The 26,410-nt window shown below is 48.4% G+C and overlaps 1 protein-coding gene across 1 annotated transcript; it reads left to right on the plus strand.

Moving 5' to 3' along the window:
* The first annotated feature begins 391 nt into the window (after positions 1-391).
* Positions 392-26,410, plus strand: Appl (amyloid-beta-like protein). The gene is made up of 8 exons (XM_077708102.1): positions 392-659; positions 7,593-7,784; positions 12,428-12,824; positions 14,473-14,693; positions 15,537-15,800; positions 17,717-17,984; positions 22,819-23,147; positions 24,922-26,410. The coding sequence occupies exons 1-8, from the start codon at positions 546-548 to the stop codon at positions 25,021-25,023; spliced, it is 1,887 nt and encodes a 628-aa protein (XP_077564228.1). The 5' UTR covers positions 392-545; the 3' UTR covers positions 25,024-26,410.

Here is a 26,410-nt window from a genome sequence, read left to right on the forward strand (position 1 = left end):
GCGGTATATGGCTACAAAGGATAATAAGCCGAGTATGAGTCATACGGGGTAGCTCATTTCCAAGTGTTTTGCAAGCACGCCACGGTCGCCCAGCCTCGACGACGTGACGCAAGTCATGCCAAGTCGTAGCGCAAAGCGGGCGGCCGTTCTACAGTACGGATCAATCGGACAGCCCCTGCCTTGCGCCGAACGCACGAGGTTCGGTTGGCGTCAAAACAGGCCTGCGACGACTCAGACCGGGTAGTCCGCTCTCGCGTCACCGCCGCGACCGATGACTGCGACGCCCCTGGAAAGTGTAGAAGCAGCAGCAACCACTACCAGCCCGACGGGTGCGCCGAAATCGCGTCGGCCGGTCCTTTTCCCTACTTGGCCAAAACGCGCAGGCGCGTAGGCCGTCGGCGGCGGCGGCAAGGACAGCGCTGGCAGCGCAGCAGTCGGCCGGCGGGGCCAATCACGGGGCCGCTCGCTGCATTCGGCGGCGCCAGGGCGCTTTGCCTGCTGCCTTCCCCCACCCCCTCCAGCGCAGGGCGACCAGCCAGGCCGGAATGGCGGACACAGCGCCGGCGGCTGCGATACTCGGACTTAAGATGGACGCTGCTCTGTTCCTCTCCATTGTTCTCACCCTGCTGTGCTGCAGCCGAGCCGACGGCTACGCCGAGGTAGGCCCCGCCTTGCCCGCTCGCGATAATCGCGCTATCGGCGCCGGATAGACGCGCCGCCGATATGCCTGACGCGCGCCGTCGGCTGAAAGGCTTCGCGCAGGCGGTGCCGTCTGTGTTTCGGCTCGCCCGCGACCGTCCCGTGTCGGGCCAGGGGTTTCGGTTAGCCGCGGACAACTCGTGCGGGGTTCGTTTCTCGTCGCCGAGCCGATACGTGACGGCATTCGGCGCGCAGTGCGGCCCCGCGACGCAGGTGGTCCCGCTCGATAACGTCGTCGCAGGGCGGGGCGGCCGCCCAGCGCCGCCCGGTCGGGGACACGGCCGACGAACTCGGGTTTAGCTTGGGCCCCAACTGTCACCTTTCCTTGGGCCCCTCCGCTTGAGCGGCTCGTCGCAGCCCGCAGGTGTACGAGGAAGGAGCTCGCATTCACGCGTTTACAAGCTGCCGCCCTCTCCTCCTCCCCCTCCCTTCGTTTCTGTCGTGTCGCGGCTGTTTCGTTTCAATTCTCGAAGCAAACGGCGAGTTTTGGGGACCGAGCGGCTGCGTTTGGTTGGCAGCTGTCACAGGCCCGACACTAAGTCGCGGCCACACCGCGCGCCGCTGTGGAAAGCGGCGACTGAAGCCGTTTTAGTGACCGAGTTTCGTTTGTGAGCCGTCAATCGTTACGAACGCGTGACTGAAAAATCGGCGAGTTAGGGCTAGGGTCTGCGCATTTTAAGAAGTCTGTAATAAGAGCGCGGCGGTAGAGCGCTGAAAATCGTTCGCGGAATCAATCGCTGCGGTTTTTAAAATGCGTATTCCTTGCTGTGTCGTGACGTAAACGATGAGTTCTTCTCAGAAGAGGGCATAATGCGCACCTCGGTACCTTGTTACGTAAAATGAAGTGGCGCCTACGTATTGCATCGTGGTTTTAATAATGCCGCAAATTTGCCCTCATGTGCCTACGTGCGCGTTGCGTTCGACATCTGAAGACGAATGTCATTTTTGAGAGCAAGCGCTAGCGGGCCTTCGTTTTCCTTTTTCTTTCTTTTTTCTTTTGAACCGTAATTTCCCAAACATTTTGTTTAAGCCTGTATTGTCAAATCAGGTCACATTATGTCCGCGGCCATATCGTTTAATCTCACGTTATTTTATACTTTTATGCAATGCCTTTCATGTCGCTTACTGTGTGGAGCGAAAAAATTGTGCAAATTTAAGTTTTGTTTTCATGCCATTACGTTTCAAGATGTTTCATACTTAAGCGCCGGCTCTTTCATATTGCCCCTAAGATGCTCAAGAAAAGTGGATTGGTTATTGTTTTGTTTGGTTTTTGTCGAACTCCAAAGGTTACAGCTATGACGCTGTACAAGCTCGCAGATGCTTTTTCCGAGGTGTATTATTATGAATAGCATAGCCTTTAATCACTCCCACAACAATCCCCAATGCATGCAGCATTCGCCCATAGTGGACAATGAACAATAGAACGTCATGTGCTATAAGGTTTCATTCCCAAGACTTCCTGTGTAGCTGTAGTGTCGCTATGCGCGTCATTGTTGGTTGTGCGGGGAGGTGACGATATAGCAGTTGCCATTAAAATACTCTCATGAGGACAGCGGTTTAGGGTGTGTAGTAACCATAATTCATTCATATTTTTAAAATGTCAATTCATGCAATAGTGATATTATTCGGGCCACTTGAGGGATCAGGAGCATGTGGTAGCGTGTAGCGTCCAGGAAACTTTTTTCCAAACCTCTTGAAGTACAGCAGGCCTTCGTTGTGTCGCTTTTTAAAATTTATTAATACCGCAATTTCCACTTGGGACTTTAGTCGTGAGAACAGGACAGTGCGCTAGTTATCTTTGCAATATCGTGGTAGCAATGTAGAATAAGTGTCGCTTGATGTAAACAATTGCAGTAATGGCATAGACAACTTTATCATTGGATAGTTTATTCCAATCAACTAAACTCTGGAACAATTGAAAGCTTGTAGCAGTTTGTTTGTAAAGGTGGTGTTAGAAAACTCCACCTTTGCCTAGTAGAATAAACAGAGGGAAAAGAAATTACTTTTGGAAGATTTGTGTAAGGCCCAATAATTCATTGAAAAAGAATTTGACTCTATGCTCTGTTTCCTTCAGATAGCGTTGTCACTTAAGTGCAACCAAAGCTATTATATCTGAATAGGGCTGCAGTTTTTTGTATTCTTTCCAGTTTATCAATGTTGGTTTTAGTATAGGAGGTCCCAAGTAATAACTCTGTAGTCTAATGTGGGCCAGAACGACAATTTTGTGAGCGAGCAGATGTTACTGGGGTTAAAAATTTGGAGACCTTTTAAGAAGACCTTCTGTTACGTTAGTTGCGATGGAATCAGTGTGTCTGTTCCGACTAAGGTGCTTTGAGGTGCATAAGCCAAAATACCGGTAGTGCTGGACTTCAGAGAGGAGGCTGTTTTTAACAGTATTGGCAGTGGAGTCACATTTTCTTTTGAAAAATGCACGTAAGAACAGTTCTGGCAAAATTAGCTGACATCTGCTGTGGGTCACACCATGAAATTGATATTACAAGAACACGGTTTATTGATGGTTGGTCTGATTTGGCGTCCATTTCAGAATAAATAGCACAATTGTTAGCGTAGGGTCGGACATTTGCATTGACACTTTCAACTATATAATGATGTACAAAATGAACAAAAGGGGACTGAGCAGAAGCCCTGCGGAACACCAGAATTAATGAATTAATGGCTAGAATAATGGTTTTTGAGAACGTTAAAATGTTTGTGGCTGCAAATGTTAGCTTAAATCCAAATAGTTAGTCGCTCGTTCCTGAAGGTCTTGTTTAATTTGTACACTAATTTCCCAAGAGAAACCTTGTCAGCTGCTTTCTAGGAGTGTGCAGAAGCTGGAGAAAACAAACAATAAGTGCGAAACAAATTGAAGTAGTTGTCTGCTGCTATTTGAAAAAAAAAACTAATGGAAATGTAAACTAAGAAACAAAATTTAAAACTTTTTTGTTTGTATTGCTGACAACAACAAAATGTTATGAAAGGGCACGTAAATAAGTTCAAAATGAATTAAAGTAGTTATTGTCTGTTGCTGTTTGAAAACACCTACGGAATAGAATAAAAACTAAGAAACAGAATTTAAAAAAAATTTTATGTTTGTATTGCTGACAATAACAAAATGTTATAAAAGGGCACGTGAATAAGTGCAAAACGAATTAAAGTAGTTATTGTCTGTTGCTGTTTGAAAACACTTACGGAATGGAATGAAAACTAACAACAAAATTTAAAAAAAATTTTTGTTTGTATTGCTGACAGCAACAAAATGTTATAAAAGAGCACGTAAATAAATGTTCGAGATGTCTTTCGAAGGATTGCTCAAGGGATACGAGGCGTATATTGACTCGATCACATAGAAGTGCACGTTCGAGAAAAATACCCTCCTTTTTTGTGTGAAGACCATTTGCAAACAAAGTCGCATCTGTTGCTTTTAGTTGCAACAGTGCCTTGTCAATAAGGCACTCTCGCACAATAAGGCAACAACAAGGCACTGTCCCACCAGCATCAGTTTGGAGGATTGTATGTTCACATCTGTGACGGTTGAGTACCTCCTTTGCAACCAGAAAAAGTTGTAGCTGTCATTGGACCACTGAGGGAACCATACAGAATCATTAAGTTGTCCGTAATGTTGCCACTGTAAATAAAAGATTGCACCAGGGAACGGGAAACCATTAAGTTGTCCGTAAGTTCACCTTTGAAAATAAGATTGCAAAGCAGAAAAGGGGCCGCACAATTGTGAGAGGCCCGGGCATTACCGTCCCATTGAGGTCTTTGGCATAGGAACCCACGTTGGATTACTTCTGATAGTGCAGTAGTGGGCAAAACGAGTGTCACGGTATAATTGATGCACTGTGGAAGTATTTCGACTACTGGGGTACACATATATTCCTCAAATGCGTGATAACTAGGACAAGTACTGTAGAGGTTTAAGTACTGTAGAGGTCTAAGTTAAGTCACTCAGGCACCTGTCATTTACCCCTTTGCTTGCTTGCTCCTGTGCTTTAACAGTGCTGTGTACTGCAGCCACAATGAGCTAATACTGTAGTTTTGCATGTATAACCCGCACCAAAAATGCGAAAATTTCAGTTGCAAAGGAGGGGTGCTGATAATACGTGGGGTTTTTCCTTTAGTGCAGCTTCACGGCAATGCGCATTGTGCCGTGAAGCTCCTACGCAGTAACACTGACCAAGCCTTTCATGGCAGTGATTGCATGAAGCATACGAGAAAGAAAAAACAAGGGCGAGCGCTCTATAACAACTGAATTTTATTAGTGAATTGTGACTTTAGCCTTGCAGTCAGTGTACTCTACTTCCTACATATACGCTTTTTCTGTCTACATAGTATGTGATGTGTTGCTTAAGCAGTACCTTTAGTGCAGCCTTTACTATCTGTATCAAATGTGCGGGCAATAAACAAGCATTTTTTTTTCTTTTCCAGCGGGCTGAAAGTGGGGGGGGGGGGGGGGGGGTGCGGATTATTTGCAGGGGTGGCCTGTACGTGCAGAAATACAGTACATTAACATGTGGTTTTGGCATTGTGGCAAGAAATGTAGCTTTATTCCTATTCTTACTTTTTTTTTTTTTTTCATTGAAGATGCAGCGCTTTTGGCATCAGAAGGTATGCGAGTCCTGCAGAATGTGTGCTTCTGAGCTTCAGTAGAGGACACAAGGGCTAATTTTGTGCAAAGCTTTGGTGTGGCTTGAAAGGAAATGTGCTTTCTATCCTAACAACACATGAAATAAAACAAGCATTAATTTAGTTTGTTTCGTCTTGCTACATACAATAAAATTCGTGGCATACCAATATGAACAGGCTAGCCATTTCCTCAGTTTTTTTCAGTTAGATGGCCACTAAAGCATCAAATGGCTACAAATGAAAAAGCTTAAATTGACACCAAAGACAATGAAACCAAAAAGACTTTCCTAATTGCTGTGGACACTTGTCAGATTATTTGAGTGGTGCCAACACTTGAGGCCCTTGCTACTTTAGTTTAGAAGAGCTGTGCGTGAAAGGGGTGTAATTTGTTCTGTTGGCGAGCTGATTGTGGGTTCAAAATAACTCGTCTTTTGTATTCAGGGTCTCTCTTAGCCTTGCTAGCAGAGCTGGGCAGACCCGCCGCGGTGGCTCAGTGGCTAAGGCGTTGTGCTGCTGAGCACAAGGTCGCGGGTTCGATTCCTGGCCGCAGCGGCCGCTTTTCTGATGGAGGCGAAAAGCAAAAACGCCCGTGTGCACGAGATTTCGGTGCACGTTAAAGATCCCCAGGTGGTCAAAATTAATCCGGAGCCCTCCACTACGGCGCGCCTCATCGCCTGCGTTGCGTCGGCGCGTTAAACCCTACAATCAATCAATCGGAGCTGGGCGGACATCCATCCTGTCATTGAGCCTTGCTTGTTTTGTGGTTGGGCACCACACATGCAATAACATTGGCAATTGGGTGGTGAGGTTGCAGGAGGAGAACCGTACTTGAGCGGAACAAAACACAAGTGCGTGAGAGTGCCAGGTATTATGTGGGGAAAAGAAAGATGTCAGACATATCTAAGAGGATCATTTCATTGAAAATCCATGCATAACTTGGGCCACGTTTAGCGCCAATAATAAAGTGGGCGTTCTTTTGTAACGGAGGATTTTTATGCCCTGCCTTTGTGCAGTTTTAGTGGAGTCATGAGTGCTCTGTTTCCTTTTTGAGGAAAAATGGTTAAGTACGAAAATTGTTTGGGGCGGATGATTGCAACGCTTGGCCGCCTCGCAGGACAAGGCGTTCACTGAGCAAATACCATGTAGAGGGTGCTCGTCCACAAGAAAACTCCCATTTTGGGGTGTAGCAATGGGTCCTTCGACTACTGAACAAAAGTTTGCTGATTTCGTGTTGGAGTGTTTATCTTAGCAGCTGTAGGCAGTAAGGTGGCAAGTTCAGCAAGTTGGTACGTATTTATAATATAAATTCAGCGCGAAGGACAAGACACACGGCACTCGTCTTCTTTATTGTTTCTTCGTGTCTTGTCCTTCGTGCTGAACTCGTAATATGAAGCTGTAGGCTCATTGAAAAGTTTTGTGAATCGTTTGCTAATCCGTAACACTGTTGGCGAGGCATTTGCTTTGTCTTCTTAGATACTGCCTTTATAAGAGCAAGTTTCAGGGTGCTGTAGTTTATTACATGATCAGCTAGGTGATTTAACATGATGTTGCCAAAGGTGTTGTGGGTTGGGCTCCCGAGCTCAGTGGTTGTTTTCCTGATGGAGGAGTATAGCAGTAACATCTGATGCATGTTAAAGGCCGCTTTGAGGTAATATTAATTAGGGTTTAGCTCTGTGCTTGGAACACACTGGGTTGTGATGGCATAAGGTGTAGGTGGTAGGAGCGGAAAACAACAAGCTTGTGTATAGAGAAATTTGGGGGGGATCTCTTCCTTTGTTGTTGCCACCGCCTGATGCACTTCATTAAACTTGTGGAAGCGCCAAGCAGGCGGCACGCTGTGTACCCCTCCTTCTCCTGGGATACAATTGGTGAGGCATTTGCTTTGCCTCCTTAGTCTCTCTGATGGGATACAGCCTTCATAAAATAATTTAACATGATGGGCCCTCTGTGACCAAAGGAATGATTTGAGCTTCCTAAGGGACCTCAGTGGACGTGTTCCTGATGGAGGAGAAAAGGAATGTTTGTGTGCGCGGCATTTCGTTGCTCATTAAAAAGGACCTCCAGGTCGTCTTAATTGAGGTTTGGTGTCAAACATGATTTGAATTTCGGTTATACAAGGTGTGGATGGTAGGATGGGAAAGGGACACCCTGCTTGTGTAATCAGGAGGTAGTTACGGCTGCCTCAGTCATCACCACTGCCCGGTCCGTTTTGTAGACTCGTGTAAAGGAGCTGAGCGAGGTGTGCGTCCCCTTTCTTTCACCAGGCGTCTGCGTCGGCGTCCGGCTCGAGCGTGGAGCCCGACGTGGGCCACTTCCAGCCCATGGTGGCCCTGCTGTGTGGCCACGGGCGGCTCAGCAACCAGTACCTGAGCGAGAACCAGCGCTGGGTCTCCGACCCGGACCCCAAGGCCATCTGCACCCGCGAGAAGCTCAGCATCCTCGAGTACTGCCGCAAGGTGCGCCCCCTTTCCCTCCATTTTCAAAGCTCCCCGAAGCAGCCCGCAAGGGCTTGGTCTCCCTGCGCATATTAAAACATTGGTGTTTGCCAGAATCTTAACACGGACATGCTACTCGGCAGGGGAATGGGTAGGGGAAGGTAGAAAAGGCCCTATAGGCACCGGTCACTGCTCAGAGGGCACGACGAATAAGTACCCCCAGCGCCGCCCCGCAGAAGCTTGAGCTAACTTCGGGTCGGTGAGAGGCAGACGGCGGCCTCCGCGCGTTCATATATTCGGCACCTCTCGGTTTGTTTTTGCGATTCTGCAATTGTTTTTGAAAGGTGTCTCGACCTTGAAAACTGGTCTGGCAAATAGTTTCTTCGTGTCTCAAGTGCTTCTGTGCGATTTCTGGACAATTACGGGGCTGAACTACTACTGTCGGCCTCGCGTGCGCGAGAAGTTACAGAGACTGTACGTTCCCGCGCGCGTGTGCGCCGTGAAAGAAATTGACGGCACAGACATCGTTGCAAAGTCCCATTCTCAGCAAGGGAAGGTTATTGACAGCGCCAATTCAGGTCAGTAGCCAGCATATACAACGGCGCTCCACGACAGAAGCGTGTTTGTGTTATTGTTTCCTCTGTTCACGCAACCACACTACAGTTACTTTTTCGGTTGCCCTTCTTCAGCTCGGTTGGTGTTGTCACTAATTAACAACGCATTTTAAATGTTATTAGCTGTTGACAAAGTAAACGCAGTTCCACACAGTTCGAAATCTGCTGCGGAGCGGCGGTTGTCTTTACGAAGATTTCGTTTAGTTTCGGTTTCTATCTTGTGAGTAATGTGAAAGTCGTCTTAGCAGCTAATTGTGATACAGTTTGTTCAGGCCGTTCAAGATTCCCCAAAAAAGTATTTCCTCCTCCTCCCCATCCTCTGCTTAAACAATAATAACCTCAACTTTCAGAGTACGCAAAACGCATTAAAGAATTCTCCTCCCCATCCTCTGCTTAAGGGGGGACGCGGCTTTCAACTTCGGAAAAACGACCAAAACATCGTTTTTTTGAAACCCACATATTCGGCTTCTATGTTTCCTATTCTATGCGTCTGCAAAGTTTTTAGGCTGAAAAGCATCGCAAAGTGGCATAAAAAAATACTTTTGTCAGGCGCGGTGACAAACTATCAGCGCAAAAGGGCGAAAAAACGGCAATTTTCGGAGCGCTCTATCTCCGCAACGGTGCCACCGGGCGCGGCCATTTTGATATGGTTAGATCGGCCGAGCGATCGTCTTTCCGGTTCCGCTCGTCTCTTTTATCTTCGTTCATTCACAAACGCACAAACGGCAGAAAAGAAACGACGCACAAACGAAGCTAGAAATAGATGCTGAAGCGCTATTCAGTCGGGGCGCGGAACAACGACCCTCCTGATTGGATGTCACGGGCGCAACGCAAGATGGCGGCCGCCTGAGCTGCGTAGCGAGCGGTTCGAGTTCATTTTCGCCGCTTCGCTCGGCCGAGTTTCTGTTCAATCTATGGTATTTAACACGGACGTTATCGCGGTGGGAATGCCGGAGATAACGAGCCAGATTACGGGAAGTTGTGTGGCTCGAAAGGAGGAGGTCATCGAACGCTTCGTGGTGCGCGTGACTCTACCGTCGCCAGACCCCGGAGGGTGACGCGGTGTGCGCGCTTGCGATAGCGGTTCGTGAAGTGAACTTTTAGTCGGGTTTGCGATGTTTACACGCTTAGTTATTGCTGTGTTTTGACTGTGGGCTCGCTAGCCTTGAGAAAGAAACGGTCGACGCGTCAAACGCTGCGGCGCGCACGGCATAGCCGACGCGCATTGGAGCAGCACATGACTGGGCAACCGGTTACGATTGAACGCCAGTAGTTGTAATTAATGCCTGCGACGTTAGATTTAATCTTAAAAGCGACCTGACCAGCCATATCAGGTATAATCAAAGTTCGATATGTCGCGGTAAGCGTGCGCTGCAATGCGCGCGAGCCATATCGCCTTTCTTGCGCAACGTTTCCCGTGCACTTGTAATTTTCATGCAAACAGGTTTGAGTTAGTAATATAGGAATAAAAATATGTTCTCTGCATTAAAAATGTACGTTACTGTCGCAGCATTTAACAGTGATTTTTTAGTGAAATTATTGATACCATACTGGCTTTGCTGCGAGAAATATTGGATGCCTTGAATGTCAAAAGTAGTAAAAAAATATGCTCTTGCATTGAAGTTGGGAGTTATGCAGAATACTCTACGAAGCTTCAAAGTAGCTCATTTTCATCCTTGTGGTATGCAAACTTCTGGCAATGAACACCTGCACGTATGAGTACTAAGTTGCTGTGCCAGGCAAGATGATAAAACATAAAAAAAAGCCAAAAATGTTCAAATTTAAGTAAAAAAAATGCTTAACTTGTTGCCATGGTGACAACACTGCAAAAGGAGGCTGTTCAGTGTGATACAGCCAACCAGCTAACCTACTTTGCATTGAAAGCCCATTGAAACCCATCTCCCCCTTCGTTTGGTCTGCAAAGTGGGGTATGTACTCTTCACAGAGGAGCTGAAAATGATGTTTTCTGGAAAGAGGAAGGCTGTAAAAGGCACTCCAATTTCAAGGCAAGGCATTCCAGAAGCCCCATGTTCAAAAGGACATGAAAGGCTACAACCGTGACGGCTTTTGATAAGTGAAACCTATGTTGCAACTTCGGAAGCCGTTTTCTCAAAACAGTTTTTTTTGCCACCTGTGTCGCTTGTACCAGGGATTTCTTTGTGACCGCTGGGTCTATTTTGATTCCGTTTCTTGCATTACATTCCTTGATGAACAGTTCAGGTCGTGACACTTTTGGTTTTCCATATTTGTTTTTTGCTATTGTTTTATTCAAATAATCGTTCACAGTCGACATGCCTATTGCACATTAACTTCTAAAAAAATGAAAACTAGAAAACATTGTGTTGTAAAAAAAAATTATAAAACTGTCACGACCTCGTCCATTCATTTGGGAATGCAAAGCACTTCGAACAAGTTTTCTATCATGTTTTATAAGCCGCTCAAGCTCAGTACAAGCGGAACAGAAAGAAAATTTAATACATAAAAAAGTTTTCAAAATATTAGTTTGAAATTTTTATGGTGTTATCACGGAAGCATTTCCAGTTGCTGTGCCAATTTTCATCAAAATCCACAAAGAAATAAAAAAGTTGATTTTGAAAGCCACGTCCCCCCTTAAAGAATAATAATCTCAACTTTCAGAGTACGCAAAACGCAATAAAGAATTCTCCTCCTCATCCTCTGCTTAAACAATAATCTTAACTTTCAGAGTACGCAAAACGCATTAAAGAAGTCAGCGCAAGTGAATGCAACCTTGCCTTTGATAGCTTTCCACGCACTTTTTCGGTTGCCCTTCTTCAGCTCGGTTGGTGTTGTCACTAATTAACAACGCATTCCAGCGTTATTAGCTGTTGACAAAGTTAAAGCAGTTCCACACAGTTCGAAATCTGCTGCGGAGCGGCGGTTGTCTTTACTAAGATTCCGTTTAGTTTCGGCTTCTATCTTGTAAGTAATGTTAGTCGTCTTAGCGGCTAATTGTGATACAGTTTGTTCAGGCCGTTCGAAATTCTCCAAAAAAGTATTTCCTCCTCCTCCCGATCCTCTGCTTGAACAATAATAACCTCAACTTTCAGAGTACGCAAAACTCATTAAAAAAGTCAGCGCGAGTGAATGCAACCTTGCCTTTGATAACTTTCCACGCTCTCGCTTGGAATGCGTGGCCGAACTATGTACACTGGGGAACAAAGTAGGGCAGTAAGCGGGATGCGTATTGACCGTCTTGACATTGCTTTTGGCATCTGTGAATGCATATTCTTGTGCCGCCTTTTGGTAGCCATTCGGTGCCGTGGATGTCGCTAAAAAAAGGTTACTGCTTATAAAACAATAGTGGTGGAAGTGGTAATACCTTGTGTTATGCAACTACTACGACGGAATGCGATTCATCGCAGCGCGTGATGTGTATGAACACTAAAAGCAAACGTTATAGTTTTACGACCCTTCGTGTCGGCGCTGTGCATAAACGGTAATCGTACTCATAAGTTTACTCCTTCCACTGACAAAAAAATGTCATGACTTTCTTACTTCCTTGACTTTTCTTACTGCTAAAATCATTTCTTGCGACGCTTATTCTCCTACGCCTGCCCTAGCGAGAAACCTGTACAGAACGATGGCAGGCTGCCTTTCGCGATTGTGGCTGTCCTTCGCGCAGCAGGAGCGGCGCTACCACTAATTCTTTCCTGCAGCCTTTTGATCCTTTCGGACCCTGCAACTTGCAATTATAACTGTTTCTTAAACAACTTCCCCCACACAACGGCGAACCGCACGCAGCGCGTGTGTTTTTACGTGCGCTGAACGGCCAGTCGCGACATCCACCGACCCAGAGTTGCTAAACGGCGGCGAGAGGCGGCGCTGGAGTTGCGCACAAACTGCAGTGTCCGGTGCCTATAGGTAACCGGGCAGAAGAAAGAGGAGAAAAGTAGCAGACATCATGGAGTTGGTGTGAACAGTTCGATGAACATCGCGATCTTAGTAGCCCTCCCAAGAAAGGGGTTCTCTTCTGCAGTTCCCTTTCTCGCTGTCATCGGTAGCATGATTCGGCGGCCGCCCCCGTCGCAGGTGTACCCCAAGCGGGACATCCGCAACATTGTGGAGTCTAGCCGGTACTACCGCCTGGACGGCTGGTGCAAGGCGGGCCAGCGGTGCTCGGGCGGCGAGGGCAGCAGCGCCCACTGGGTGAAGCCGTACCGGTGCCTCGAGGGCGACTTCCAGAGCGACGCGCTGCTGGTGCCCGAGCACTGCCTCTTCGACCACATCCACAACCAGAGCGTGTGCCAGAGCTTCGACGAGTGGAACCGCACGGCCGCCCAGAGCTGCCGCGGGCGCGCCATGCGCCTGCGCAGCTTTGCCATGCTGCTGCCCTGCGGCGTCGACATCTTCTCCGGCGTCGAGTTTGTCTGCTGCCCGCCCACCGCCTCCGCCACCTCCGCCTCCTCCGCGGACAGGGACTCCCAAGGTGGGGCGGGGCCTCTTGCCGCGGCACTGTGGTGTTTATTTATTAGTTATTTATTTACTTATCTAATACCCACACCGCCAGGGACATTACAGTCGGGGGGGAAGAACACAACAAAATAACACTGGGTTGCAGTCAGCTGCACACCGGCCTTACAGCATTGCGAGAGTACAAAACATCTATAAGTACCTGGTACTGTTCCAAGTACAAAATTTTCAGAGGAAAAACTGCAATTCAAGAGAAAAGTGATAACTTGAAAAGATGCTTTTGTGGGCAACTTTTCGATCCCGAAGACCCTTGTTGCCCCCCTTAATGGAGTAGCTGCCAATAGGCTATAAGTGCAGTGGGGGTCGTAGGGGTGAGCTGCAGAACTTCAGGGGCAAAGTGTAGACTTTGCTAGCACTCGATAGATGTGGCTGGAGATCTTGGGGAGAGGCCTTCGTAGTGTAGTGGACACAGCCAGGCCGACGACGAAATGGGAGCTGTTTTACGGCACAATAGAAAGTTGGGTTACTTGGTAGAAAAGGCGCTGGAACAACAGGGGCGAAGAAAGAAGCAGATGACACGGTACTAGACTAGTGTGGTGTTGTCCAAGAGGCTCCCACCAAGTTGGAATTGTTTTAGCTGAGCTCATTTTAATTTTGCGTGTGTTGGTAAAAGAAAGGTGGTAATGCAGCTGGGAGAGTGTAGAATGCAAAAAGCAGGTTTTTGTGAAGCCTAAAGATGTGTGGTTGCCATAACATTGAGTTTAATTATGTGCCAGGCAAGGTCAAACTCGTATGTACCCGCATGTACCACTTGTCGACGTTTTCTAAGTAAAAGGCCACAACACATTTAGTGAGTTCACTGGAGGCTTGGTGGGGTTAGGCATGTGTGTTCGACTCATATTCTGGATGCCCTGGGTCCTGTACCCATCCAGCACAAAAGTTTTCTAAGTTTACTTTACATTACTTTTATTCTCTTTGCACCGTAGAGGTAAGCAGAGTCAAAAGGCCAAGCGTCGGTTTTTGTGAAGCTGCTCCAACCATGTCGGGACATCCATGGAGCCCACTGCCTTTTTCATTTTCTCCTCTGTTATGGCTCGCCTTCTTTGCTGCTAGTTCGGTTCAAAGAGCAGTTGATTTGATTAGGCAGGCTGGGGCACTTGGAACGCTGTAAGAGCCTGCTGACGCTATGAAGTCTGCTCGAAGTAAGACGCACGTGCCTTCTCCGCCGCAAATTTTGTTTAAGTTCAAAGCTCCATCAGAGTGCTTTAAAAAAGTGTCCGTGTCATTTAGCCAGATTTAGTTGCCGTAGCTGCACAAAAGCTAGGCAACACTGTCTGCAGATGTCCTAAAAATGGCGTAACTTCCTCCACACTTTGTGCATTGTATTGAATGCTGCGGGCCTCCCCTGAGTATTGTTCCCTCCAGGAAATGCGCCATCAGTCATTTTAAGAGCCGTTTTGCTGCTACAGGTGCTGGACGACCTGTCTTCTGTTCAATGGGCCATTTAATGCGTTTGCATCAAAATGAATAAGCACGCAGGGATCAGTCAGCGGTCTGTGTAGAACATTTCGCTCGGTGAAGGCAGTTGACCTTTGCTGAGGGTTTTGACGATAATGTGGGGGCGTGTCGAAGCTGCCGCTTTAACGCTTGACTGTCTGCTGCAGGCAAGGAGAACTCGAGTGAGGATGACTACGACGATGACTACAGCGACGAGGACGACGACGACGAGGATACAACGAGCACGTCGACCACCACCACGACGACGACTACCACCACAACCACCGAGGGGCCCGTGGAGCACTACCTGAGCCGATTCGACAGCCGGCGGGAGCACTCTGCCTTCCGCGCTGCACAGCACAGCCTCCAGGAAGGGCACCGGGCACAGGTCAGGGGCTGGGAGGGAGTGGTGGGACGCTAATTAAAGAGTCCTCGGAAATTGAGATTGAAGAATTGAGGGAAAGGGGAGGGGAGGCATGGGTGCCTGTGGTGGACCTTTAACTCTTAGAGGCGAACTTAACAAATATCAGAGGATGTTGCCTGTTTGCCTAAATTCTTAAATCACTCCAGTTCCAGTATGAATATTCCGACTTTTCGTACCTGTTCTGCTATGAATTTTTGCCAGAGAGACCGCAACATTGTGAGCAATGTTGAGGTAAACTTTGATTTGATTTTATATACCCGGTAGGTGACCGATACCATTGTTGGCGTATGAACTTGATAAGACTAGTTGTGCGCATGCACAAGTGTGCCAACTGGGTACCACGCATGTTACCAGTACCGGTCCTCCTCTCTGCTATAACTGTAATGTTAGGGAAACTGGTACGTTCACTGTCGCCTCAAATTCACTGTTCTGAGCAACGGTTGCTACAAAGGTGATCTGGATGCTCGAACGTTCTTGAGTAACTGCAACTGAAGTCTTAGTTAGTGAGCTGCGGGTAAGGTCGCAATCAATTTGAAGGTGATCACTCGAGTGGCAAAGGAAACAAGCAGCAGCGATATGTTACGGGTTGTATCATGGTTGCATCATGCAAGAGACTATGAGGGGAAAAAGGCCGCTCTATCTTTATCTCCAAATTTATCAAAACGGTCGCTATGCAGCTTGAAAGGCCCGTTGATAGGCGCTCCTGTGATCACCTTCAAATTGATGGGGACTACACTGTGTGCCCCACGGGCACGTGGGTGGGAAGCGTAAGCGGGTGCTGAAGTGCGGTGGTGGTGGACGATGCAGGTGACGCGGGTGATGCGCGAGTGGAGCGAGCTGGAGCAGCACTACGAGGCGATGAAGGTGCGGGACCCCAAGGGGGCGGAGGAGTTCCGTCGCAAGATGAGCGCCCGCTTCCAGAAGACCGTGCAGGCCCTGGAGGCCGAGGGGGCCGCCGAGCGGCACCGTTTGGCAGCCATGCATCGGCAGCGGGTGCTGACCACCCTCAACCGCCGCAAGAAGACGGCCCTGGACTGCTACCACCACGCCCTGCAGGAGAACCCACCCAGGGTGCGCCACTCTCCCCGCCGCTTTTCTTTTTGGAGCGACAGCTGCGCTATGCCGTGTCTCGCAAGGTCATTCATCGCGACGCAGTGAATCTTAATCCTCCAGAGCCCAACTGTAGCAGGTGTGACGTCACGCTACGTGATCCGCTGTGGAGAGGCATCACAGCTGTGCTTTTTCATAGCCTTACTGCTGTGGTACCACGTGACTAGGTGGGGGTTTTAAAAGCCAATTCGCCAGCGCTTGGTCGCTCAGTCTCACCATGGATGTCGCACAGGCTGAGCCATCTGTGCATGCCCTTTACTTGGTTTACAAGTGTTAAAACTTGAGCTTTTTTTTTTTTTTTTTTTTTTCCCTCTTTCTGTGAGGCTGCTTCTACATGTATTTTTGAACTGACGGTACCACGAGAAATTGCGGGGTTTTAGGGGTCTGAGAAATGCACACTGGAATGTGGGGCATTGAAAGCACTCTGCCACAATGTCAGTCGCTAAAACTTTAGCTTTGATAAATAAGATGCATGCATGCAAAAAAATGAGAACTCAATGTTTAAGACGCAACATCCATTCAGGAGGCACACAGGTCGCATGCACCCGGTGTCAGGGGCACTGCAGGGATTTGCGAGTCCTTCTTGTGCCAACAAAAAGAAAAAAGAAAGCAAATACCAAGTTCTCTGTTACATAGTGTGCCCAAGATAGCCCACGCTTTTTGCATTCTTCGCCCTCACAAAGGAGAAACAGCAGTTAATGTGTGTAGTACGGTTCAGTGTGCCTCTCGGTACAGTCCTTGGCTGAACTTTCTTCATATTTTTTTAAGTTTTTGAGATTTGAGTTTGGAAGGATGGCCATACAGTTTGTGGTGACGTGAGGGCGACAAAGACTATCGTAGCGTGGAAATAAAGGACTTTTTGCAACCATAAATGGGTTGCACAGAGAGGAAAAGTTTCGTGCTTTTTTGGAGATATGGAGCGTGTTAGAATTGAGATCACAGATTCTAGTAGATACGTAGCAGGAAGCAGAATTACATGAGCAGAGCTGTGAGCCGAGCTTGCTACTTCTGTGGCAAGTGTTCTATCGCCCACAGCCCTAAGAAAGTCCAACCAAGAGGTACCATTGAGGATGGCATGGCACAAAGCTGATCGGGCATTGATATCCATTGACGGGTTTCTTTCAGTAATTTGTGTATTGGCCGTGCTGAAAGTGAAAAGCTCGAGCTCTTTTCCAGTGTTGGTTGTGCTGATGGCAGGAAAGGGGCGGTGTTTGGGGTAATATTAACATCGGGAGGACCTGTTGTGGTGGCTAAAGCTGTGGATCCCAAGGGTGCGTGTTCGGTTCTCATCTGCGGCGGCCGCTTTTCAGTGCAGGCCATAGGCAAAAACATCCATGCGTCAAGGTTTCAATGCATGTTAAAGACCCCCAGTTAGTCAGAATTAATTCAGAGCCCTTGGCTTTGGTGTGCCTTACATCCAAGTGTAGCTTCAGTGTAAGCATGGTAAGGCATGTTTGGTAAGCTGGTTTTCGATTCCTGCGGGTTCGATTCCCGGCTGCAGCGGCCGTTTTTCTGATGGAGATGAAAAGCAAAAACACCCGTGTGTACGAGATTTCGGCGCACGTTAAAGATCCCAGGGTGTTCAAAATCAATCCCGGAGGCCTTTACTACGGTGCGCCTCATCACCTGTGTGGTGTCCGCGCGTTAATTTTGCATGTTTAAACGTGAAACTGCGCATGCGGAAAGAGGGCAGGGAAAAAGAAGCGACAGGATCAGTGCAGACTCAGCTAGTGTATTCATAAAATAAGCGTGGCTATAGCCCCTTGCTGCCTAACATGCACACAGACGTAGCAATCTGTGCGTGGAGCGCCCCAAAGATCTGGATGTAATAATGTCGGAGGTGGTGGCTTGTTCCCCCCCCTCCTTTGTGGGTGCAGACCAAGCGGGTGGAGCGGTGCCTGGAGCGGCTGCTGCACGCCCTGGAGAAGGACCGCAGCCACACGCTGCACGCGTACCGGCAGCACGGCGGGGACGCCGAGGAGGTGCGCGCCCATCTGACCTCCCTGGACCGGCTGGCCAACCAGAGCATCGAGCAGCTGCCGCAGGCCCTGCGCGGCCGGCTGGGGGCCCTGTGGGGCACCCTGCGGGGCGCCACCAGCGAGCCCCTCCTGCCGCCGGCCGCCGAGGCACCCACCACCACGCCAGGTGAGGGCGATGACGGGAGGGGCGGATGCAATAATAAAGGGGCCACAATGAAGACGAAACGTGCCTATTCGATCTGAAAGAGCGAGTCATTCGGAATGTCAGGCCGTTGCATGCCTGCAATCAAAGCCAGTGGGGTTGTCAGGACAGAGCACACGTGCATTGGCAGCCACACGATGCTTTAACTCTTTCGGGACCGCCGGAAAAAGTGATGAAAAAGGGAGGTCTCGGTAAAAAATTTTTATTACATGAAGCAGAGATACCATCCTGCTTTAGCATATACCAAAATGCAGCTAATTATATGTTCTTTGACATACAATACCGTGTTTTACTTCAACACTGACGATAGCACCATGAAAAAATCAGAAAGTAAGAACTTCGCAAAAAAACTGCTGAAGAAGATAGAAAAAAGCGTAAATCTAAGAATAATTAAAAAGAATAAAATTATTTCAGGATATGCAAAATCTAACACAATGCTTTGTTTATTCATCACGAAAGTTTGATGCGGCTAGGTGTAACTGGTGTTTTGTTTTGTGTGTGATTTCTTTGGCACTAGGGCCATGGCTACGTCGTCGCCCAGGTACACGCCGGGCTCTCGGCTCGGCAAAAACTTGATCCGTTTCTGCGCTGGTGGCAGATCACCACAATACGTAGTTAACACCCTAGCGAACAGATATAAACTAGCCAGAACATATTTCGAGCGCACATGCCTACTCCAGAGCCAATTGAAACCGAAACCAACACCCACCTTTGAGCGCGATTCATGTTCCAGGCTGATCGACACCCGAATCCTCACTTGAGCTGAAATGCGATCTCTAAAGTCGCATTTCGACTCTTCACTGCCACTCTCATCGTCAAAATCCACAGTAGAAGGCGAAGATATGCGAGATGAGACGACGCGGATCTCTTATCGCGCTCGCGCGTGAGTATGTTTACATTCGGAACCACCGCCCGTCAGAATAAAATATCTGATGCGTTGCCGCCTGGCGATAAAAAAAGAAACTTCACAAAAGAGAAAACTATAGTTTTCAAACTATCTCCTAGATGTCGCTAGGTGTTCCATCGAGCGAAAATTTTTATTCTGCAGGCTCGCGAAACCATCGATCATATGTGACCGATGGCCTATAGGAGCGGTCCCGAAAGAGTTAAGGGGGTACATGGGGATCAGATTGCGAAAAGTGACCAGAAAAATCTGGTTTTCAAAAACATCATTTTTGGATTGTACGTTTTATATTCTGTGTGTTTACAAAGTTTCCCTGCCGAAAATGATTGCGAAGTGTGAAAGAAAAACATTTGTCAGCTGAAGTGACAAAATATTTCCGCAAAATGACGAAAACACGGTTATTTTTGAAGCGCTGTATCTCCAGAACAACGCCACCAGGCGCCGCCATCTTGGCCTCGCTAGATCAACTGACTCTTTAGCTGCCTTTTTCTGGTTGCTCCTTTTGCCGTCGCTCACTCGCAAACGCACAAACAGAAAAAGAAAGTGAAACGAAGAAGTCGATAGATTCTAACACGCGATTGGCTATCAGGCAGCATTCGCTGAAACGGCTCTCCTGATTGGGCGTTGCCATGACAGCAAAAACATGGCCGCCGGGCTGCCGCATCACTCGCACTGCGCTCTGCCGATGTTTTCAAGGTTTCCCAGTTGACTCGGTTCCAGTTTTGCCGTTTCATCTGCTGTGGTACTGAACAGTGATGTTATTGTTATCATGGTGATAATGCTTGAGATTGTGCACCAGATAGGGAAGTGCGTGGCTTGAAAGACACATCGAAAACGTGCCCGTGACATCGCCGCGGTCCGTTCTTTGAATGGGAAACGCGGTGCATGCGTGCATTCTTGAAGTGAACTTTTTAAGTTGGAAATGCGGTGCAGGGGAACTTCTGGACTCATTGCCATGTTATAATCTCTGAGCTATTGCTGTGTTTCACTGCGAGCTCGCGAGCTTCTTGAATGGAATGATTGACTCGCCAGAAGTTGCGGCATGTGCTTCATTGCCGCAATGTGTCCGGGCAGCGGCCGATAGTGGGATTGGTTGCTGTTGCAGTGAAATTTAGTGGTAAAAGTCAAGTCCAGGTTACTTAAATTATGATCGTGGTGAACGTGTGTGTAAGGGATACTAGGGGGGGGTGGGGGGGCTGTTGCAACGAAGCATCACCCAGCTTGGTTTGAGAAACTTTTGCCGTGGCTCTAAACTAGTTCGTACAGTAAAGTCTGGGATTACAAAATATTATCTTCAGCGTTCAATTATTTAGAAAATACAGTCTACACTCGTTACAGCGGATCCGGCAACAACGGACTTTCGGTTACAACAGACCATTTCTGTTGGTTTGTCTGGTCCCCATGCATTTTAAATGGAGTCCACTCCGCTCATAACGGACCCAGCTAGAGCAGACTATCGGCTACAACAGACTAAATTTTAGGGGAAAATTGTGTCGACTGAATGTTTATAGCGGACTTCTGCGGGGCCGGCACCCGATATACTTTCTTTTGTTTATTTTGGCAAGAAAACTTATGTCTGGCAACTTTGCTGGCAGCCGGGTCGTTGGCGCAGCCAAGCCAGTGCCAGTGGCTTTTTTTTTGTGCGACCAGCGGCGTAAGCGTCAGGGAAGCTGATTTCACTGTCGGATAAATTAAGCGTAATTAACGCTGTCGAACACGGGGGAAAAACAGGCCGACATCGCCAGAAGTACAGGCCTGTCTAAGCAGATGGTCCGCTCTACCGTCAAGAACAAGGCCGCTGCTGATTAACGCGACTCCGGCGAGATTGGAAACAGGGCTATCGAATACTCAAAGTTGTGCACCCGGAGGCGAGTCTTCTCTCGTCAGTTTTTTTATGTAATAAAAATCTCGGGTTCAGTGAAGTACGGTCTTTATTATTCCCACGCATGCATCGTTCCCGTTCCGTTCGGTGAAAAAGGTAAGAAATGCCTCAGGTAGGGGGGTTGTTTTCCATCCATTGTGTGCAATCTGCCGGTAACTGTGCGCGGTCCAACTGGTCTATCTTCCGATTTCACAGCTGTCCGTCATCAGATTATTTCATTACAGCTGTTTCAATGGCCAGACTAAAATCGCTAAAAATGTGGAAGCTTCCTCGGGGGAACGTCAGGCAGCGATCCGGTTTGATTGACGAACGGTTTCGGGAAAACCTGCCACGTCGTGGAGGGATTTAAAAGAGCCTGGTTAATTCAGATGGCCACGACTGATGTTGTATAGCTGGTTAATAATTGCACCTAGTTATACTCTTGCTTTATTTGCTCAGCTTATCATGCGTCTTTACACGCTTGACCACATGCGCTAGGCCTTTTGCAAGGGCCGGTGCTAAGCTTTGGAAACGGTGTTTACGCGATTTTTTGCCCTTGTGCGAACACTGTGCAGAGGTGCTGCAGGCGTGCAGAAAGAACAAAGTGTATGTACTATGCATATGCAATATCGTCAAAGTACCCACTTCAGGGCTCATCCCCCCCCCCCCCCTTCGGTTGGATACTGCATACTTCGGCTATAGCGGACGTTTTTTTTCCGGATTCACGGATTCAGAGGGTCCGTTGTAACGGGCGTAGACTGTACACTGTAAGGTAGCAGTGCTTTACAATTTGATATTTTTAAAGGCATATTATGTTGTCTATTTTGGCAATGCTGCAAGCATGATTGTTTTGCCTGAAGGAGAAGAGCATATGCTAATAATAATTAATGTTGTAACTGTGTAAAAAAAGTATATATTCTGGCTTTCAAATAGTTCATCTTATGCTTGTGATGCCCTGGTATAACCCTTTGACACTGAACTGCCCCATGTACTAAGCTGTAGCTTCAGCAAGGCTGCGACAGCTAGAAATCAGCTGAAAGTCTGTTGGCACATTAATATAAAAAAAAAAAGATCATGCCCTCATTTTCATTTTGGAGACAGCTATGCATTAGACATACATCAAGCAGGTACCCTAGTAACCCATAGTAATCTTTTCGGTACACTAAGCGTAAAACTGGTGCTTCTTCATTGTGAAGGCCTGCTCATAAAAACCTCCTATGAGCCAGGAAGACATTCGAGATGCACCAAATCAAAGGGCAAGGGTCTGCGAGGTTGTCCCTTAGCAAGGACAGCAAGGACTATGCTGCTGGTGCAGTTTGAAAATCAGGAAGTCTCCGTAAACTTTAAGAGCAGTTTTCTCAGAAGTGCATTTTACGAGTTCTTCGTTGCTCATGGAAAGGATAGCATGGCAACCAGTGTGCACATTTTGATCCTGTCTGTTTTATTTCAATCCTTGAAGAGCTCTGCAGGGTATGACATTCTTGGATTTTCATTTTAGGGCCTAGTTATTTTTTAGTGTGATAATTACGGCCGAGTCAGTTGCGTACGACTGGGTATGGGTGAAAATATAGTTCTCTGTAAAAAATAACGGAGGGTTTTAAAAAAAATTCTAAGAATGTCATACCCTGTAGTGTTCTTTTGACTACAACTGTAAAGTATTCAGAACATCCTACCGTGTGTCAATACGTTGCTAGGCTTCCCACGAGCGGGCAACATGTAAACCTCTGTAACACAAAAACTACTGAAGGTATCATCATGAAATTTTACATTTCATAATTTGGATGGTTTTACAATGTGCCTACCAAATTTCATTACTCTGCGCCAAAAAACAAAACAAAAAAGTTTGCTCCGATCACCACCTCCCCCCTTAATCAAGTCTGTCATTTTTCCACTTTGCATTGTTGTCGCGACGGGAATGCCTGAGATGACGAGCCAGATTGCGGAAAGTTGTGTGGCTCGAAAGGCGGAGGGTCAGTCGAATGCGCGTCGTGCCCGTTCGAGCGGTCACGAACGACCGACTGTTCACCTTTCAGAGGACTCTGAGTCTGTGGAGGACGAGAGCATTCTCCCGGCAGCGACCAGCAGCAGCACCCCCGCGCCCCCTCCCCCCGCGGCCCCCGTGGTGGTGTCGTCGGGCCCGACGGCGAGACCCGCACACGCCCAGAGCCAGCTGCTGCAGCACTCGGAGGCCGCCTACACCCTGCGGCGGCCCTCTCACGCGGACGCCTTGGGCCGGCTCAAGTGGAGCGGCAGCGTCTACATCACACTCGCCTTCGCCGGTGTCGCCCTGCTCACCGCGCTCCTCGTCGGAGCCGTGCTGCTCAGGCGCCAGCGCTCCCCCCACGCACGCGGATTCGTACAGGTCGGCCTCTCGGGCTCCTTTTCTCGGGAGTCGTAAAGACGCAATGCAGCCGTGTTCAGTCTTAGAAGAACTGGCCTCTGGTCACTCACTCGGGTCCGTTCCAGCCCCGAAAGATGCTTTTTTAGCCGAGGAAAATGCGAGAAATATTGCAATACGGCTAAACCTGGATGTAATGAATTTTATGTAATGAATTCCTGGATTTAATTAGATTTAACGAAGTATTTTTAATTCCCCGTTGCAAGCCCCGTTGAAGTCCGTGTGTTCGCGTTGTGACGAATAACCTTGATGTAACGAATTCGCCATGCTGATGAGTAATTTTTTTACGCTTTTTCTCTCGAAACATTGGCTGGAGAAATGGACTAATTTAGCTAATTTCGCCCGCACCACAATCTACCGTGCGTTTCCACGTGAGTGTGGTGTTGATTAGGTGCTGATTAGGCCTGCTTGTCGGCGTGTAGTTGCGCGTCTCCACTGCTATCTGTGATGTCGGTGTGTCAGTGGTGAGTTCTGCTGAGCGAAAACAAAAAGTTTGGTCTTTTCAAGAGAAGCTCGAAATTTTAAATGGCGTCTCCGCCGACGAGAAAGAAGGATGTCGCCGACCTGTACAGTGTCCCAGCTAGCACCCTCTCACCAATTTTGAGTGCGGAAAAGAGCATGAATTAAGCTCGTGAAATGGCGCCCTCTCAGTATAAGGGCAGTCCTTCAAAACGTGTTAACGCACCGAAAAGTGTTAATAAGGCCAAAGTGATATCAGAGTCCTTCAATGCTTCTGTGGTCTGAAACTCCCGGCCAAGTTTCGTACGGGGACAAAGGCTACCGCGAGTGGCGTTACCGCAGATCGGAGGGCATCGGGTGGCCGCCCCTGCTCTGTAGCCAGACCGGCAGGCAGGAACGCAGCAGCAGCATGCCCGTTTGCACCTAATTTTTTCGCCACTCACAAAATGATAAGTCCGTTTGAGTGGCCCACGACACGTAAAGTGAAAGCGCACTGCTGATAAGGCGGTGAGCGTCTGTTTTATCTTACTCCGTGGTCCGTTCCCTGCCAAACACGCTCTGACCACGCCCCCGGCTGCCCTCCGATCAACACCAGCGCTGTGGCGTGGAGCGGCAGTGTACGAAGCTGTCCCATAGTGTGATGGCGAAGTTTCATGACCAGAAAGGCATTGAAGGACTCTGGTGATACTTATGTTACGTTTGTGCACACGGGGTAAGCAACCCTGTTTCTTTGGAGTGTCGTGTAGTGACTAAGCTCGTGGCAAATCAGCAGGCGGAAATCGCGCAATTTTTCACTCTGAAATAAATCTTTCAAGGATGAGTTCACGGTCACTGATGTCTAGCATTTCGGTTTCGTTTCTGCTTCACTCACACGAGCCTTAACTTGAAACAAACCTGCATATAATGAAGAATTGCGAATTTTCGTCAGTTTTCTTATATCCAGGTTTAACTGTACTTTAACTGTACCGGTAGCGCCCGCGTTGATTTAGTCGGGAACGCTCTTTGGGTTGGCTTTTACGATAGTAAGTGAAATAAAGTGGCAGTGCAACGCCGGCACGCGTGGGAGGAAAAGCAAGCACAAAAGGAACAGAACTCCACTGGTGGAATTTCAGTCAGGGGGCGCGCAAGCACTGAGAAGGCGGGAAATTTGAATTGCATTGGGTGGTAGCAGTGAGCGGATAACGGCGCTACAGCCTGTTATGGCAAGTCACTGCTCTGCACTTGCGACAGCTTTCACACTGAATGGAATGGCTTTAATTTTTTTGCTTCTTCCTCGCAGGTGGGAGGGGGCCCAGCGGCCTCCCCTGAGGAGCGCCACCTGGCGGCCATGCAAGTGAACGGCTACGAGAACCCCACCTACAAGTACTTCGAGGCCAACTGAGTGCGGCGGCGTCCCCTCTTTTCTCTACCTGTACATAGGCTCCATTTGCGGCCGCATAGGCGTCTTTTTCAAAAGTCCGGGGCTGGCGCTAAAGGAACGCAGGCCACAGGGGGAGCACCCACAACATGGCACCCCCCCCCCTTCCTGCCACTTTCGGGGGGAGGAAACAATGGACCCCTGAAAGTGTGCATGGGATGCGAACACCAGCAGGGGGGGCAATGTTCGCCCCCCAAAGAGGGGAACCATCACTGACCGCACTTAATTTAACACGCAGGTTGTTTGTAGGCTGGAAGCTGGGGTGGCCACACCTAACCGTTTTTTTTTTTTTTTTTTTAGCAGCTATGCGTCGGCAGCTTGTGTATGTGCATATAAGGTGCCCCCAGCTTCCACCCGTCTCGCGCCATGTCGGGCTGCCGGAGTGTAGCCCAGTGATCAGGCCAGTAGGTGTCAGTGTTGGGGCTTGCCCCGAGAGAAGATGGTGGGCGGTTGCGGGCACCTTAGGTGTCAGCTCTCGGATTTATTTCGTTGAGTTGTGTGCCTCTACTTAACAGGAGAGTTTCCTTCCTTCATTCCGTGTTGTGAAAGAAGCGAAATGCACGGGACCTTTTGAAGGGCAGCTTATTAAGGGAAGGGCAGCTCGGCTGCGGTTCCCACTACTACCGTTTCCGTAGCAGCACTGTGTTTATCATCGTTGTGAGATGACACACACACACAGGAGTCCAGTTTGTACACACGTTTACTGTAAAGATGATGTAGCTACAAGGGTAAACCTGTCACTCGATGTTTGAGCGCTTGTGTCACTCCCCTCTGCTCCTCGTTTGGTCGGTGTTTCTGTAGCGCCAGTGTCTTTGTTTTCGTTTTCTTCTCTCTCTCTCGAACCTCCAGGTGTTTTCGCACCGATGAGCCCAGCTTGTGCAGCATTGGCTTAGGCATCTTTTTGTACAGGTTGTTGTTGTCCCCCCCACCCCTCGGCGTACTGCATGCCTCTACCCCCCCTCCGACATGACCTGAAGTGCGTGCGTGCGTGTCTGTTGATTTTTTCTTCGTTGGAGGCCAGCGTAGCAGGGCTTGTTGCAAGGGCAGTTTGTGTGGTCATTTTTGTCTCAGTGAACATATCATACGTCGAGTGTTGTTGCCACCACCACCACCCCCGTATGGACCTCCTTCCCCCTGCCTCCGTATCTCCCGTACGGAGCTCCCCCCGTTTCCCGTATCTCCGTTTTATTTCTCGCACACTGCCGCCGCCGCTGCCTGCTTTTGGCTCCAGTTGCTGTGCAAGTGTTCCCTTATTTCGCAACACACACAAGGTCACAAAGTGTAGCCCACTCTGTGTAGTGTATTTGAACAACCAACTGGCTGAAATAAAACTTCGCTGCGGCTCGATCGA

This window comes from Haemaphysalis longicornis, unplaced genomic scaffold (genome assembly GCF_048455015.1).
Source record: "Haemaphysalis longicornis isolate Haplotype H1 unplaced genomic scaffold, Haemaphysalis longicornis Haplotype H1 scaffold_4, whole genome shotgun sequence".
Lineage (NCBI taxonomy): Eukaryota > Metazoa > Arthropoda > Arachnida > Ixodida > Ixodidae > Haemaphysalis > Haemaphysalis longicornis.